Source organism: Lichenostomus cassidix, chromosome 12 (genome assembly GCF_008360975.1).
Source record: "Lichenostomus cassidix isolate B80296 chromosome 12, HeHo_3.0, whole genome shotgun sequence".
Taxonomy (NCBI): Eukaryota; Metazoa; Chordata; class Aves; order Passeriformes; family Meliphagidae; genus Lichenostomus; species Lichenostomus cassidix.
The window spans coordinates 6,340,510-6,358,058 of record NC_139493.1 but is presented as its reverse complement, the minus strand read 5'-3'; the positions used below and the strand labels follow the sequence as shown (position 1 = coordinate 6,358,058).

The 17,549-nt window shown below is 49.3% G+C and overlaps 1 protein-coding gene and 1 long non-coding RNA gene across 2 annotated transcripts in view; both read right to left on the bottom strand.

The window, feature by feature from the left end:
* Positions 1 to 7,591, bottom strand: part of PRICKLE2 (prickle planar cell polarity protein 2) — a 99,518-nt gene extending 91,927 nt beyond the window's left edge. The window contains exons 1-2 of the mRNA XM_085072382.1: positions 7,480 to 7,591; positions 7,110 to 7,195 (exon numbers count right to left, since the gene is read on the bottom strand). Coding sequence (XP_084928508.1) covers positions 7,110 to 7,195; positions 7,480 to 7,521 — 128 coding nt within the window. The 5' untranslated portion in view covers positions 7,522 to 7,591. The remainder of the gene's footprint in view (positions 1 to 7,109; positions 7,196 to 7,479) is intronic.
* Positions 7,592 to 11,930: 4,339 nt separating this feature from the next.
* Positions 11,931 to 14,730, bottom strand: LOC146431582 (uncharacterized). Its single transcript, XR_014854626.1, has 3 exons — positions 14,615 to 14,730; positions 14,307 to 14,487; positions 11,931 to 12,101 (listed from the first exon to the last, which is right to left on the bottom strand). It is a non-coding gene; the product is annotated as an uncharacterized LOC146431582 (long non-coding RNA).
* Between the last annotated feature and the right edge of the window lie 2,819 nt (positions 14,731 to 17,549).

The following is a 17,549-nucleotide window of genomic DNA, read 5'->3' as shown; positions in this document are numbered from 1 at the left end:
GGCTTAGGTGGATGCATAGGGAGTTCAGGACCTTACACATCCAGCGGCACTGAGCTGCTAAATCAGTTCACCATATCCCACTAAATCACAGCCCACACAACTCCCAAATCCATAACCACAGCCTCCAGCACCAACAACTGCCTGTTTGAAGGAGATCCCACTGCAAGCCAGTCCATCCCACTGCAAGCCCGTCCATCGTGCTTCTGAGTTTTGTGGGTACCTCTCAGGCAAATCCATCTTGAAAAGCTCCACGAGGGAACTGTGCTTTGCAAACCCCACAGCCGAAGCACCAGGAAAATGCTCACCAGCCAATTCTGCCTTTGGGATGGCAAAACCCACCCGGATCACACCAGGCAGGTAACATTCTACTCTTTGCACACCACGAAGCAGCTGCAGTCATTTGCCAAAAAAACAGCGCAAAAAAACCCCACCAACTTTTAAACTCCTTTGTTTAGAAGTAAAATATCACAAAAAACTCAGAATTCAGTGTTTGTTTGCTCTGCAGATAGCTACCCATCCATCAGCATCATCCACAATCGCACCAGAAAAGAATAAACTCCACAAAATCAGCCCAAATCCCACAACAGCTTATTAGTGTTTTTTCACACCATTCATTAAAACAGAGCTACACAAGGCCACTTCAAAACAGACAGAAAATCGTGCCAACAGTGCCTGCTCTCTAGGAGAAATTCTGCTTTTCTGGCTTTTGCCAGCAGCTCAGTGTCAATGGAGCTGGGCAGAGCAGCTCCAGTTAGAGCAGCTGCAGAGCAGGGCTCTGTGCTCAGCTGAAATTCAATCAACAAGTGTCTCAAACTCCTTTGAGTTCCTGCAATACAATCCTGAGTGGCTTGTAAAGGACTTCAAACAGGCTCCCTGGCCTTGCCCGGAAACAAGTACATACCTCACCTGCTCTTTTGTACATCGCATACAAAAAATTAAAGAATTTATTTTGGGCTTTTTGCCAGGGACAACACCGCCTCTGACACTGTAATGCTCTGGTAATGTGGATACTGCGTCTCCCAGCCAACACAAACAGGATACCTTATCAGTCTCGGCTGTTTTAAGTGCTGTTTCAGCAGCAGGGCACGAAGAAGTGGAATGCACAAGTCAGAAAAAATGGTTGGGATTTCCTTAAATGCAACTGTGCACTCAACATTTAGGAAAAGATTGTCCCAGAGCAGGACAAAGCTGACACCTACACCACAACCCATCCAAAAACCCATCCCAATGGCCTGGCTGCCCCTTGGCAGAGCTGCTGTGGGACCAGCAGGAGCAACACGAGCAATCACTTGTTACCCCTGCTCTACCCCTACTACCATGGGGGTGGAAAGCTCAAAGAAAAAGTAGACCTGATTTCCTAAACACTTACACAAGTGTTTAATCTCACAGGTGTGAGAAAATAGGGCAGCTGAAGTCATTGATGCCAAGTGCACAGTGCAGCATCCCCCTGAGCTGAGCATCCACCCACACCACAGGGCTGAAGGACACTGACTGGCACTGAGGAGCCTGGTGGGGAATGGCTCCTCCTGTCTGAGCCTGTGACCAAAATAAACACACAAAAATAAATTACGAACAAACTAACAGTTCCAAGCACTTTGTGAAATGCTTTAAAATCAGCAGACAAAAACAGCCTTTGATTTTTTTTGCATCCCCTCTGCCAGGGTGACAATATCTTTGGGAGGCAGGTGACTCCTGCCCACCCCTAGGGACAGGCACTGGTCCCTTAGGAGTCCTGTGATGGACTTGCACTGGCTGAATTTTGCCCATTTCAGCAGGTCCCCCACTGCAAAATGATGAATTTTCTAAAACCCACCAGGCCAGCACAATTCACCATGGCAGTGATAGGAACATCAGCCTATTCAAGATAAGGTATTGCTATTCTCACATCTCCAAATCCTTTCAAATAAACATGCAAGGAAGTGTGGAATATCTGAATCCTAAAGGAGAGAGGCACAAAGCCTGTTATTCATGACAGGGAAAAGCCGGGAGCGTGCGTGTGCAAGAGACATAACCTATGAAAAATGCTGAAAACATATGGAAGCAATAATCTGTACTTTACTTTTTTTTTTTGGAAGTAGAAACAAACGCTTCAGAATTCGGTGTTATTCGTTCATGTGCTGCATTACAAATATTCTTTCTGCTCTCTGGATAAGGAACTAGGCATCAAACTGGAGACGCAGAGGCACCCAGGGATGTGTGCTGGGGTGTACCTCCTGTGGGCAGGGTCAGAGCCAGGAGAATGCAGACAAAGGCTGCAAACACACAGAATTTCTCACTGCTCACGCACAGCAATCTCCAGAGCACTGGGCACTCAGCACACAAACAGAACAAACATCCACTGCCATGAGCAACTCCTTGCCTACAGTCAACAAGGCAGAGAAAGGAGGTGCAAAGTGACCTGTCCACCATCACCCAGCAATGTCAAACATCACTGGGCTTCTCGTCCACCACCTCATTTGGGGTTACCATCTCATGGTGTGCATCTCTTTTCCTTGTCCTTAGGTTTTTGTGATCCAGTGGTCAATCACAACCTTTTGGACTGATCATCTGGGATCTCCAGGCAGATCTCTCCTGAGAAGCTGAGAAGTTTGTCTTTGCAGATGCTCCCTGATTCAACAAAGCCAAATGAGATCAGACTTCAGCAGGGCTGGCTGCAGTAGATTATAGCAAGATGCTGAGTTATGGAAATAAATAAATAAATGCTTGAAATAACTGTATGCAGCAAAATTTGTTAATATGGAATATTACTGAACACCACATCAGGTCCCATAAATTTGCCCTGGAAGGTAAGGGCCAGGCACTGTGTGCTGTACAAACACACAACACTGATATTAAGACCACGACATGTGATTGCAATGCATGAAGAAAAGCAGATGTGTTCCCCAGCAAAACGTGATTCCAAGGGACAAAAACTGCATGACATATGCAAGGAAAAAGATACTCCAAGAAAAGATGTACAACATAATCTCACACTGAAACTAAAACCCTGGCAAACCAGTCTTTGTCTTTATGTCATGTTTATTACTGCTTTTCAAATGCTTCTGCAAACCAGAAGAATAACTATGGCAACAAAGACTTCTCCAAAGGTTTTCAGACTCTATTTTTAAAATTGTCTTCTCTGTCACAGCATCCGAATTCCTTCCCTCAGAAACCAGCCGTATGCCACTGCCTCTGCAGGCTTTGCAAACCAGGTGGTACATCCCCCCTTCCTCAAACCAGATCTCAAATACCATCCTGAGATCGGGGTGTCCTGCATCTATGTTTTTGGCTCGTGGGTTTGGTGAAGGGAACAGCAAGGTCTGTTGAGTTGCAAGAGTTATTTTGCAAGGCTTTCTCCAGGAGCAAACAAACCATGGCTCCGTGTGCTAAACACATGCCAATCTCCCAATACGAAGGATCCGCTATTTTAACTGAGGCACTAAGGGTGTAATTTTACTTCACCCAGAGTAAATCTGAAATTAGTTCTTCACAGTAAGCTTAACAGCAGCAAAAGCCAACCATTTGTCACCTTTAAGGTTTGCATATTCACACTAATTGCACGAGGACTAGGTTATAAATTCCCTTCCCTGATTCCGGACCACCTCCCTGGAAGGCTTTTCTCTGCAAAAGACACTCCTAATGGCTATTCATTCACCAAACTCCAGTGACAGCTTTATTTAATGCCAAAGCTTGTTAACAAGCTGAATGGCACACAGTTTAATGTAATGCAGATCTGATTAGAAAACAGCAACCAGGCTCCTAAGGAGTTCAATTTTTATTGAATTTGATTTCCCTTTTTCCACACAAAGCCACCTTTCAAGTATTGACCTGTATTAATGAGGATTTGGTTACATACACCCCATTTCCATCCTCCAGACCGGAGCCCACACAGATGAACTCAGTCTTTCTGCACTTTGCTGACAACCTGCCACAGCAGAAAGCAAGGAGATGAGAGGAAGGAGCTGATTTGCTGCTCAGGCCATGAGAAATTCAGGGTTTTACTGGTTAGAGTTTGATAGCTGTGTCCTTACTCTGTGTGGACTTCATGCCCAAGGAGGGTGGAATTCAATCTTCAGCCTTCTCAGACAAACTGCTTACTTTCTCCTCTTTGGAGCTAAATGATTTAGAACTAAAAATTGAATTTCTGCCTTACAACAAGAGGCAGAGATCTGTGGCGTGCAGGAGAGAGCTTTGAGGGGGTAAGATGTAGGCGTTGGGCTCTAGTTTAACTGAGGTGTTTTCAATTCCTTGCTTCCACCAGAACAGCATTAAATATGCTGACACTGCTACAGGATAATTCACCCACTACCTTGAATGTGGGATTATAATTTCAGAGCAAAATTACGAAGATTCAAAAACAAACTTCAAAAACCAGGGACGTTATTTAATTACTTAACAATCCCCTTTCATCTTCTTTTGGCACATCAACCTGCAGTACAGAGACTAGGCTTATTCTGAAAACAGTTCTGCAGAATACAATTTATTTTCAAGAGGTTTCCCTGTCTCAGGAAGCATGCCTGTGCTTCCAGGAATGATAAATTCAACCAACGCTCAGAGCCATCTCTGAGAAAAGTGGCTTTTAAGGCAACACACAAGCACAGAAATCTTCATTGTCTAACAAAGCAATTTGCCTGCTTGATGGAGTGCCTGCACAGATCACACCTAAAATCACAGGTAAGTAGAAAACACACAGTACAGCATAATTAGGTATAGACAATGCCTGTCTCAGCAATGGTTTCAGTGCCTGCAAGCCTGTAAATTCTGTCTCCCTAAAGCGTATCACCAGTCCGCATCTTTGAAGCAAAAACATCCCATTTACATTTATCAGCAAAACTCTGCTGTTGAAGGATTATAAAAAGCCTTACAAATCTCTAGTGGTCAATTGATCTGGATTTATATCCCTAATCTGAGGATCTCCTTGCAAACCCTTGTTTTCCTCCAATCTCATTCTGCTCATTCAGGTGAGCAGCCCCAGCAGGCTCTGGCTGCATCACCTGGTGTGCAGAGGGCACAGGCTCCTCAGCATGTTTTCAACCTACAAAACTGCTGTGAATAATTTGCCTGCTTACCTATTCCTGGCATTAATAGAGCACTGGCTAATAAAAAATGAACACATTTCCTCTCTATTGTGTTCTGGCAAATAGGCTGCCTTTATTTGGTTTAATTGCGTAATTACTCTTATATCAAGGCAATTAAATGGGAATGTCTGCAGGAGGGCTCTCAGCTCATCGAGTCCTGGTGTAAGGTAACTTGGTGTAAGGTCTAACCTGCTCAGCAGGATGAAAATCCCGAGCACAGAGGCTGCAGTGCCTCTGGGGCTGACCCCACCCATACCCAAAGGGTCCCCATCCTTCTCCTGCCCCAGGGGACATAACCACTCCTTCCCCATCCTTCTCCTGCCCCAGGGGACATAACCACTCCTTTCCTGAGAGAAAGCTGATGGAAAAAGCCGCAGTGTTTTAGCCCAAATCCCTTCCCATGTCTGGGGTTCCTCAGGAAAGGAGATGGTTATGTGTAGTCCTGGCAGGCTGGAGCCTCCTGCACATGGGGTTTGGCAGGATCTGCCCAAGAGGCACAACGTGCCAGTGCAGAGGGCACAACCTGAAAAGAGCTAAAACATCCCTCTCATCTGACACTCCCCAGGTAGCTGGGTGCCCCTTCTGCAGGGATGCTATCAAAATTCACTTAATTCTTCAAAAGCCACTGTACAGTTGTACCCTCTGACACAGCAAAACATGAACCACAGCACCCCACAAGTCCCTGGAGCAGGGATGAAACACTGCTGGTGACCATGGCTTTTCTTCTTATCCTGCATTTGAAAGTTCTCCTTGACACTTTCAAGCATTACAAAGCGGCTCTGCAGTGACACCAGGAAACCCAGGATAGCCTGGGAAAGCCCGAAAAAGAAGACAACTCTGGGATGACCTTATAAATCTGTTAATGCACATGTGACAGACTCAGACTATAGCTCCTTCAGCCCAGGAGAAAGGGGCACCTTCAGCTCCTGAAGGTCTGAGGTGGGACACGATGCACTTAGATGTGGCATCAGCACCTGTGGAGGGCCAGACTGGAGATCATGGTGTGCATCCCTCAGGGCAGACCTCGGCCTAAGGAACCGTCCCACCACACCCTGGGGCAAACGCCACCGCGAATGTGATTTGCAAGGCTAAACATTAAGATACAACTCAACAGGAATGTATCAGTTCCCATCCTTGCTCTGAACCCGAGCTTTAATCTGGTGAGACACAGCTCTGAGAAGTAGGGCAGAGGCTGGGAGGAAAGCCAAGCACGGCAGATGCGGGAGAAAAGGGTATACCCTGAAAAATAAGGTTAAAAGGTCGCCAAGGGCTCCCTGGCCTACTAAGACTGTGCTCAGCTCCCAGAGCCCACAGCCCAGATTTAATATCACCAAGTCCCAGTTCGCCCATCAGCAGGAACTCATTTCGAGGCAGCAGAACATGGGGAGGGGAGAAGAGGCTGACCCAGCACAAGGCTGGGGCTTGCTGTGCTTAGCAGGCACAGGCTCTGTCAGCTCTGTAAAGAGACACAACAGAAATAGCCAAAAACACTCATTCATTCCAACACACCCCTCATCCATTTCAACAGCTAAATCTCTGCTTGGCACCACTGACAAGGATAAATCCAGTCACGGGGGAGGCAGGAGTTTCATGCAGCGGTTTGGTGCAAACCGCCAGAACCCCTTCAGCCCCATTTTCCCCTTCCCACCTCACCCCACCCAGGCTGTCCCTGCCAGGTGAGGGCGGCTTCAGCCCCCGGCATGACCCGGAGCAGCAGGACGAGCCCCTGACCGCAGAGGGAAGGCTGCGAGTTGGTAATTATCACCAAACCAGTTACCCCAGTCCCGCGTCTGGATGTGCTGCGCCCCGCACCGGCGGCGGCCACGGGCACACCTGCGGGGCACACCTGTGAGGGGCCGGCAAAGCCACCCGTGTCCCCAGAACCCCCACCCCGGCTGGGCAACAGGCTTCCGACTAACACAAGCCCTCCCAAAAGAGCCACACCTGCGTCCCGGATACGAGGGAGCCGCAAAACCCTGCGAAGGGAGAGGCGGGATGGGAGCCGCCGGGGAAGATGGGCCGGGGGCACGCGGGGGTCTCGCCGGGCCTTACCTCCACTTGTGCAGGGCGAAGCCGGGGCACTGATCCCCGCAGGTGTTGCAGGGCTGGCCCCGCTCCGGCTCCCCCGACGCCGTCAGCTGCAAGGAACAGCAGAGTCAGCGCCGGCTGCGGGACGGGGGGACGGGGACACCACCGGGGGACGGGGAAAGGGGCACGCCCGGAGGAAAGGCACCCGCACGGCTGGGATAGGGCAGGGGAAGGGCTGGAGGGGACACGCACCGCGAGCGAGGAGAACATGAGGGCGGAGGAGACCCGCTCGGCGCCGGGGCGCAGCTGGAGCGGGCGGCGGGACGGAGCCACAGGTTGGAGCGGGACGGGGCGGGGGGCGAAGGGCGAGGGGAGAGAGACCCCCGGCACTCACCGAGCGGCTGGAGAGCCGCTTGCGGGAGCCGCGGCCGAACATGGCAGCGCTCCCGGCGCGGAGCCCAGCGCAGCCAAGCCCGAGTGCGCGGCAGCAGCGGCCGCCCCGGCCCGGCCCGGCCCGCCCCCCCGGCCCGGCCCGGCCCGCCCCCCCGGCGGCCGCCCCTCAGCCGCGCTCCCGCCCCTCATCCGCCCCTCAGCCCGCCAGGCACCGCCCCGGGAGGGACCGACTATCCCAGACCCGCCGCTGCTCGCCCTGGCTCCGCCGGCCCGCTGCCGGCTCTCCCTTCAGAGTTAGCCACGCTCGCCGAGCCCTTCCCGGCGCTGGCTGCGCTCCCGCCGCCCTCAGCAGCACGGCGCTCGGCCGGTCCGGAGAGGGCAGCGCAATGTCCCCTTTACGCTCCAGGGCTCGGGGTAATAAAGAAGCTGAGCTGCCGAAGGGCAGAGCTGGGGTCAGCAGGGCTGAAGGGAGCACGGTGAGGTTGCCTGCTGTGCGGGGGGGTTTACTGGCCCGGGCAGGGAGCGGACATCCAGGGTTCCTGCTTGGCTTCTGATCTGCTCCTCAAGGAGAACAGATTTCGTCCACGAACACGAGCAGGGTGCAGGAAAAACGCTGTCACGGGGAATATATTTGCAGCCCGAGATGCTGGGCCGGGACACAAAGCACCTGTTAGAGCCCCGGAGCTCACGGTCCTCCCGGAGCTATCTGGGGGCCAGCAGGATTGGGAGCCTGGGATCCATGGGGCTGGGAGCCTGGCATCCATGGGGCTGGGAGCCTGGCATCCATGGGGCTAGGAGTTTGGGATCCGTGGGGCTGGGAGCCTAGGATCCGTGGGGCTGGGAGCCTGGGATCCTTGGGGCTGGGAGTTTGGGATCCATGGGGCTGTAAGCTTGGGATCCATGGGGCTGGGAGCCTGGGATCCATGGGGCTGAGAGCCTGGGATCCATGGGGCTGGGAGCCTGGGATCCTTGGGGCTGGGAGCCTGGCATCCATGGGGCTGAGAGCCTGGGATCCATGGGGCTGGGAGCCTGGGATCCGTGGGGCTGGGAGCCTGGGATCCGTGGGGCTGGGAGTTTGGGATCCATGGGGCTGTAAGCTTGGGATCCATGGGGCTGGGAGCCTGGGATCCATGGGGCTGGGAGCCTGGGATCCGTGGGGCTGTAAGCTTGGGATCCACGGGGCTGGGAGCCTGGCATCCATAGGGCTGAGATCCATGGGGCTGGGAGCCTGGCATCCATGGGGCAGGGAGTTTGGGATCCGTAGGGCTGGGAGCCTGGGATCCATGGGGCTGGGAGTTTGGGATCCATAGGACTGGAAGCCTGGGTTCTGTGGGGCTGGGAGTGTGGCATCCGTGGGGCTGGGAGCCGGGGGGCTGCCCATGCATCAGCCCACTCTTGTCATACATGCAGTGCACTACAAAGCAATGCCCACTGCCAACAACCAGCCTGTACCCCTGGGGTTTGCAATCAAACAGCACATCTGGTGCAAGGCAGAGCAAAATGAACCGTGGGGAGAGGGGGAGCAGCAAACATGCTTCACAGAGCACAGGGCTCCTCGGAAACTTGTCCCAGTGGGGCTGGAGCAGCTTCGCCATTAGCATTTCACAGCTTCACCCAGGGTTGTGGTTGTTTGCAGATCCTGTCAGCTCCTTCCCCTCCTTCCCTGCCTCTTTGTTCCCTTGCCTTGCTGCCTCACAGCTGGTTAAAATGGTGATGCTTTGATAATTTTTTTTCATTTAATCAGGTCTCATTTTTGTCAATTCTTGAGTTGTATCTTCCTCTCTGGGAGGCTGAAATGAGGCTGGGAGCTGTGTAGCTAAGATGGCCTTTTGAAGAGTCTCAGGCAAAAAGTTTTTCACTCTTTCCTGTCATAAATACTGTGCTTCCATTAAAAAAAAAGAAAAGAGACCAAAAAAACCACCCCAAATAAACCCAACCTAAGGAAAAAACCCAAAAAAACACGGAGAATTTTATCATGGAGAAAATTTTCTTTTTCACAGGCTTTCTTCATGGCACTGGGAAAATATTGAATGCTCCCTGCTCTGTTTTTCTGTGGTTGCTATTTTTACCTTTCCAAAACCCTCCAAGCTTCCCTCTATTGCTCCCTTCTGCTAAATTTCCTCATCATTTTCCTTCTTGGTTTCTCTCCCAGTTTCCAACTCATGCAGTGGTGCATGAATATATTATAAACTCTCAAGGGAGGAGGCAATCTCGCCAAGTACACAATTCATCACACAGTGGGCAACTGGTTGCAGGGTGGGGTTTGGCCTCCTATTGAAACATCACCTATAATCTGTATCCAGTGTCGAATACATTAATATCAGGATGCTGATTTATTGTTATCTATATTGAAGGACAGTGGGATTTCAGGGAGCGGGCGTTGTGCAAGAGAGAGCCTGAAAATCTCCAGCATTTTGGGTGTCTTGCATAAGGTTCAGAATATTTAAAACTCCAATTAAAACTGCTGAAATAAAAGCAGTATTGGATACAGGACTTCTAACAAGATTCAACGTGCTGTGGGAAATGCTTTAAAGGTGACCTGCAAATCCTCTTTAATTGCTCTGCTGTTGCAAGAGATGCTGGGCGCCCTCAATAACAGGGCTGGTGAGGACATCTGCTATGAGTTTAAGACAGCAAAAGTAAGTCAAAGTTGGAGGGTAAATTCCTTGGAGGTGTGGCTGTGCTGAATCACAGCTCCAGTCTTCTGATGAAGACGCAGGTCCTAAATTGCTACCTAAAACAAGGCAGGCTGGTCTCCTCCCTCCATCCCAAGCTGTCCATGGAGCTACCAAACTTCCCTGTCAGTCTGCACCCTTGTATCCTCCAGGCTCGTGTCAGCAGCACTGGGGTGACCCCTTAACACATAAGAAAAAGGCAGGGGAGGTTCTGAGCATCGAGACTTGCATCAGCATGTTCAGGAGAAGAGGGGAGGTGAGGGCTCAGCCTGGGAGTGCAGAAGATGCAGACAAGAGGGGTGAGGGGTGCTCGCTGTTTCTGCCCTGGTGTGCCTGCAGAGGGATCTGGGGAAATCATGTACACACAGAGCCATAAAAATATTCAGGTAGCACAGACCCCAGTGAAGTCAGGTCCTTAATGACTTCTGGTCACCTAAATATCTCATGGGAACAGCAGTTTCTCTCTGGCCCGAGATATCCAGGGCAAATGCAGGGCTATTCAGGAGGACTCCGTCCACATTTCAGGGATGCTCAGATGTTGCATCTACATAAGAAAAGAGCCAGGCCAGAACATAATCTCTGGGATGCATTTGGGAAAGGGAGGGGATACATTATCTCATTGGCCTGAATGCTCCTCTTCTCTTTCCTCCCCCAGAAAAGCTGCCAAGAGTAAAGATCTCTCAGGAAATAAACTCCCACTCCCTTGTTCTCACCATGTGCAAAGGGGGTGATGCACCATCCTGGCATGGCTGGGTGGGCAGGGGACAGCAACACAGCTCCAGCCCTACCTGTGCTACCACGAGAGCTACTTTCAAAGGGGGATTTTGCATTATTGCTTTTATAAATGTGGAGATCTTCCTCTTGAGTGGAGGCAGACTCAGCTTGGAGGTGGGGGGTGTCAGATACTGCTGTCAAATAGGCTCAGAAACAGACACACATGGATAATACATGCCAGACAGTTTGTCTGACAAATTATTGTTTCTGCTGTCACTTAAATTGTTCCATACGTCATCTTCCCCTCCCATTTCTGTTTCAAACAAACCTGCTTAGGGATGACTCTTCTTCCAGCCCTTCTCATGACTAAACTAATTTAAAACCCAGTTTGCTCCATTCGTGCACTGTAGGTTGGACCTATTTCCCTTTTGAAGTTGTGGATGGCTGAGGGAAATGACAGGGATGCTCTTCATTTCCTCCTCCCTGTTGTACCTGATATTACAGAAATAATTATGATTAAAATCAAAGAGCTCAGGGAATGGTAAAATGCAGCTCCTGCGTTAGCTTTTGGTCACAAGGTAGGTGGAGAAGGGACTGGCATGGGATAGGAAAGCAGCCCAGTATGCAGAGCAGAGCTGTCATTAGAGCTGTGCTCTCCTGGTGACCTCCATCCCATCTGGGACACCAGCACATGCCATAGCAGCAGTGACTTGTCTCCAAGCCCAGTGGGCAACCCTTACCCCCAGGAAGAGGAGCTGAAGCTCCACAGGAGTAGCTGCAACCAGGGGCTGAGAAATATGGGGACAACTTGTGCCACCAAAGCCTGTGGAAAGTCTGCCTCCAGCTCTGGTCCAGCAATTCTGGATGGGAGTTAGCTGGCAGACACAACACATTTGTGTGTGAAGCCAGGAAAATTTGCTAGTCTTTCCAGGAAAGTGCCCCTGGCTCTTCAATCCTGCAAACCATGCCTCGTGTCAAGAAATCACCTCCAAAGTACTCACATGCAGAAAGCTCTCAGCATCCCTCCATCAGCTCTGACACCCCTGTGCCTCTTACTGTCCAGCCCTGACCATCAGCACTGAGGCAGGGGTAGCACCAACAGAAAGCACTGGAGAAAGGCAGGAAGCAGCTCATTTTGATGCTGGACCCATCCATTTCTCCCCTCTGTGATGTCAAGGTGAATTTGGCTGTTGCAGACCGAGTCAGTCCCCTCGTGGTTCCTCCTGCCAGCAGCCTGTGCAGGTGAATTACAGCTCAACACGAATCCTGTCTCCATCTAGTACCCTGAAGGTAGTAAGTGTCTGACTGTTATTAGGAAGTTATTGTCTGAAGCCTTTCAAACAGCAAAAGGAGGGCTTAAAAATACCTCTAAGTGCCACAGCTGCTGAAGGAGTGTGGTGGGAACCAGGCATCTAATTTACTGCATCGTTCCTCCATCAAGCCTCCTTCTTCCTGGGTAAACGTGCCCCCATGAGGGTCTTTTAGGAGGGAAACAATTCAGTGTTTCCGTTCATTTCAGCTCCAAGGTTCGCAATTACTGCAGGCAGAAAAGGCTGTGCATAAACCCCAGTTTGAGGTGGGGATATGGAATTTCAATCTGTGCTGTGCATAACAGGAACCCAGGCCGGGATGAATCATGCTATGTTACTTCGGTTTTAAATTTTTTTTGCACTGCGTAGGTTTTTCTGGGGCACATTCCATCAGGCACGTAACGGTCAGATTCACTCTGAACGTTGATTACACGGTTACTCTGCAGTACACACACTTCAGATGTCACAAATGGTACCAAAGTGGGCTTAGCAACTTAACAAACCCTTCTACAAATTCTGTAGATCACCATACATTTTCTGAGTGCTCTTTAGCACAGCCATTTGACTATTACTTTTTTTGTTAGGTTTCTCTGTTCTGAGGTATTTTGATTAAAACCGTACTGAGTAATTTCACCTTTTTCCTTTCATCAATACAGTCATTTGTAAATATCCCAGGAATTTTTTTTTTTCTGTGTCCTCCCACCCAGGAATGCAAATGGCCATTATGTGCTCCCCAAGGTATCTCCAAATAACCCTTCTCCTTTTAACCTTAGGATTTTATTGTGTTAGTTGCTAGGTAACTGAGTAAGATTTATAGCCATCTATTGTTAATTTTGAAGGCGGTCTTCAATTTCCCTGTAAATAGCATTTGGGAGTTGGAGTCCACACCAATAAAAACTTGGAGCCCAGTCCCACTCTGTGGAGAGGAGCACCTGCTATGAAATGCAGAGCCAAATGGACACATAAAACTCCCCCTCCCCAAAAGGGATCTGCTCCTGTCAGACTGGGCAGGCTGGGCATTGCTGAGGTGCTAAAAGAACCCTGGGCACCCTGGCCACTAGTGCTGGCGTGGCAGAGTGTCCCAGGCTGTGCATCCTCCTTCCCTCCCTCCTGCTCCTTTCCAAGCCCCTCCTCATCCTCCTGTTACTCCCCGAAACGAAATGGCAGTGCTGCAGCTTTTCCCAGAACTGGGTTTCTCTGCTGTCAAGCTCAGGAGTCCCTCGGTGCAGCTCTCCCAGCCTCTCTGACAAGGGGTGGGAGGGAGATGGCCCCGGTTCATGTGGTTGCTTAATGCCTTTCAATTTGAGGCTAAACAAAGCAATCAGGTGGGGCTCTGCCAATTTGCACACAACATCCCTGCGCTATAGCAACAAGTAATTTTCTACTATCCCCCCCTCACTCCCTGGAGCTCTCTTTTGGTCCAGCAGAATTATTTGCTTTAAGCTGTAAATTCACACTTCTGCCATGCTACTTTTACTTTTCAGCACCGTTTATGAAGATAAGGAAAAACAAACCAATTTGGGGTGGAGAGGACTGCACGGTAGGAGGTGAGCTGGCAGGAGTGAAGCCATCCTGCCCTTCCCTTGCCACGGCACTGGAAGTGTCACAGACATCCTGCAATCCCTCACATTAATCATTCATTTGCCACCCTGCAGGTGGAAAGGTCCTTTTAGTCATATTTTTAAAGCTGCTTTATTGTCTCTTTTCATTGGGAGAAAAAGAAAAGAGTCTTTTACTCACTGTTTTACAGAACTGAAATGTGCTTATAGATAGGGCAGCGAAATACATGGCAAAACCAAGCTGCTGATGGTAGCTCAGATCACCAGAAGTTAGATGGCTGATTCACGGGAAAATTCAGAAAACTTTGTCTGTGGTCCCTGAGATGCCAGAATTGTTTCTGTTCTGGCCATCGATGTTGTCAGGTTTTATACTGGTGCTATTTTTGCCTGCTGGAGACATTAGTTCCTCAGCCAAGGCAAACAGCCCAGGACCTACCTGCTGACATAAGCTTCTGATTCTCCCAAGTTAAATGCTACCATGCATTTAAGTTCCTGAAAGGCTCAAGCCATTGGGAATAATAATAATCAGATGTGGAAATGCCATTCATGAAATCGGAATGCCAGTCGTACCTGGAAAGCTTCACGTAGCACTTGCACAATGTGCAGGAAAGCTGAAGAGGAGGATATACTCGGTTATCTTGGGCACCAGGCTCTCCCGGGCAGGCAGGCAGCCCTCAGGGGTTATTCCAGGTGAGCTCTGCACCAGCACAAGGCACACCCACTGCATTTTTCCACACAGAGCAGAGTGAAGCTGTCGGTGTTGACAAGAGCTGTTGAAATGACTTGAGGACACCCCACTTTATGCAATTCAGTCAGCAGAATTTAGAAAGATCTCTAAAAAGTGGATCTGAAGGATATCACCTCTCCATTTGCCCTACCTGAATGGAGCAGTGGCTCAAGTGGGAGTCAGCAGATCATCTCCACCACTGATCTGGGTGGACTGTCCCCCTGAGACTTGTGGATTAGAGGAGACATGGCATGCTCAGGGATACCCTGGGAGGAGAACAGTGAAGGAGAGACAAAGATGGCAGAGAGTTTCAGCTGCTGAGCCCCAGCACAGATAAGAAGAAAGGCTACAGCCTGCTGCTCCCACAGACAAGGCTCAGACTCACCATGCAGCTCCTGTGCAGCCAGGAATCAAACCTCCATGGCCACTGCTGCCCTGCACCTCCTCTCAGCAGCTCGTGGTTTGTTATTCTACATCTCAGCTGTCACCAGTTCAGCTATGCTGCACTTTCTGAAGCAGGGAAAGATTGCCACCAGTGTGTACCTGCTTGTTCTCAGCTCTGGCAAGGCATCAGCCTCAGTGGGAAGTGCAGAGCTGCATTCTCCCACCACTACACACCTGGATCCTGCTCCAAAGGGCTGCTCCAACCTGGGAATAAGCTGAGAAACTTCGTCTGGGGAGTCCAAGCCATGTATGAGGCCACAGCTCCAGCCTCTGGCAGCATCTGGTACCTGCTTGCATCCTCTGCTGCAGGCAGTCTCGCTCCCACCTGCTGGGGTGGGGTTTGGAGGCACCACTTGTATTTAGCCCTACTTGTATTTACCAGTCACAGCAACTAACCTGGACATGTCTTTTCTTGCCATCAGTTTACAGGGAGCCATTCCCACTTCCCTGCTGCTGGGAGTGGGAGCAGTGAAAGCGTTTCACAGCCAATGTTCCTTTCTGTGTGGGGCTGGGGAAGGCAGGCATGGAGCAGTGAATAGCTTCAAAGAGGAAGGTCAGCAAGCCAGCGAGCGTGGATTAGAAAAGGACAATGCAGAAAAGACCTGATTAATTTAATTGCCCGTCTGAAATGTAGTCGCAGATTAAAGAAGGATGAAGAAATTATAAGCATATGAATGGAACCAAGTAATGACTTTGAGAGAGAATATGCAGAGCCCTGCCTCCCCCTGCACCCTCTGTCCCACATACAAAGGGTTTTGTATTCAGAGATTACTCCAGACTTCTGGCTCTGCTCCTCACACTGTCTCCTCAGAAGTGGAGACACTGACTACCAACAAATGTTTAAGTAGCTGCAGCTTGATCTCGCTGCTGGCAGCTCAGACTGAGCATTAGAGCCAGGCATGTGCCAAAGCCTGTGAGGAGATGTAATGTGGAAACCATTCTGCTCCCAGCAGAACTGAGGTTTTCCTGGTGGAAATGGATTGATGGGCATAGCCTCAGCCTCTGCACTTCATATCCTGCCTTGAAGGACCTGGATCAGCTTCACAAAGGAGAAGTGCATTTCTACCTTCCCTTGCTTAAAATGGTGCCTACATCAGGTCTTCCTGTACTTACAGTTACACAGATAACATCTCCAAACACCTCAGAAACGATATTTATAACCACAGAGAGGCAGAAGTAATTTAATGGAAAATTGCACAGGTTTGTTGTTTTTGTTTGGTTTTGTGTTGTTTTTTTTTTTTTTTTTCAATTGGAACAAACAAACAAAAGAAACCTCCCCAGGAACTAAAGTATAAAAGGCATTTGGGTTAGGTCAAAACACTATTCTTCTTTTGGTTTTTATTTCAAAATCTGTGCCTTATGTTTGTTAATATAAAAGAGCTGAAAAATTAAACCAACTTTGAAGTGGAAACTCAGACTCTTCTGTGAAAGCTGAAAATAACTTCTTAGCATTTTTCATCTCGCTATTGCTAAGAAAGGTCAGAAACTTGTCAACTAAATCTGCTTCTGGAAGGCTACAATTCCGATTGCCTGGATCACTTCACAGGCAAAAATACTTGGAAAAAATTGGAGCGAGACTGACAGGCACCACTTTCGGTCATCAGCGCCTTCCTCCTGCTCAGTGCAAGCTGGAGAGCTGCCTCCAGGAATTTGTACCGCAAAGGGACTCATCCCCTCCCACTACGTGACCAACACTACAAAGGTTTGTGACTTCTGGATGAACTCAAACTTAAGTCTCTTACAACGACCTGATTGAAAGAGTTCGTCATTTGAAGAGTTCAAGTGATGGGAGAACTGAACACATGGGCTGAGCCACTTCAGCTGTTAATGACTCCTGGGTTGGGTTGAATTCCTGTGCCTTTGCCTGGTAATGGGAGAAGTGTCTCACCTCTGTGCTCTTCCCCTGACAGAATGCTTTCTTCTCAGTCAGCCCTCAGTCATCTGTTTGAGAAAAGAAGTTGTGTTGGAAAGAAACACTCGACCAATTCTGGAAGTGCTTCAGCGGAGAATTACCGTTTGTTTTTTTTTTTTTTTTCTTCTTTCTTCCCTCCTTGGTCTTCTCTGCCTCTCTGCACTCTCCAATACGATTTTCAAAGTGGCTATGAGGAAAAGAAGGTTTTCTAGCAAATGTTTTGATTTAGGACTAGTTCCTTGAGATGTGCCTTTCCAAAAGTCTTCAACAAAATGCATTTTATTTTTCTATAGAGGAAAAATTGCCCATCATTGGGGCAGAAGGCCAAAGAGATAAAGCAATCACCTCTGTCTCTGAAACCGTACAACAAGGCTGAAGAAGAGCACTGCAATTTTTATAGAACCTCAGCACTAAGCACACAGAACCTAAGCACTAAAAGTGTTAAAATGACTCTTGCACTATGCAGGACTAGAAGGTTAAATACAATTCAGGGTCTGTGTATTCATTCCACAGCAGCCCGCGTTTACAGTCTTTGTAATCATTAGTTAAAGAAAACTGATAGAAAATTGGTCATTTAAACTAAGAATCGATCTTTTTAAATACTGCATGTTCTGTTTTCTGCATCTGACAGTGTTTCAGACAGCACAACAGACGAGTCCTCTCTCCTTTGGGCTGAAAATATAGAAGCTGGAAAAGGCTGGAGCTGCCAGCACTAAGAGATTTGCAGCAT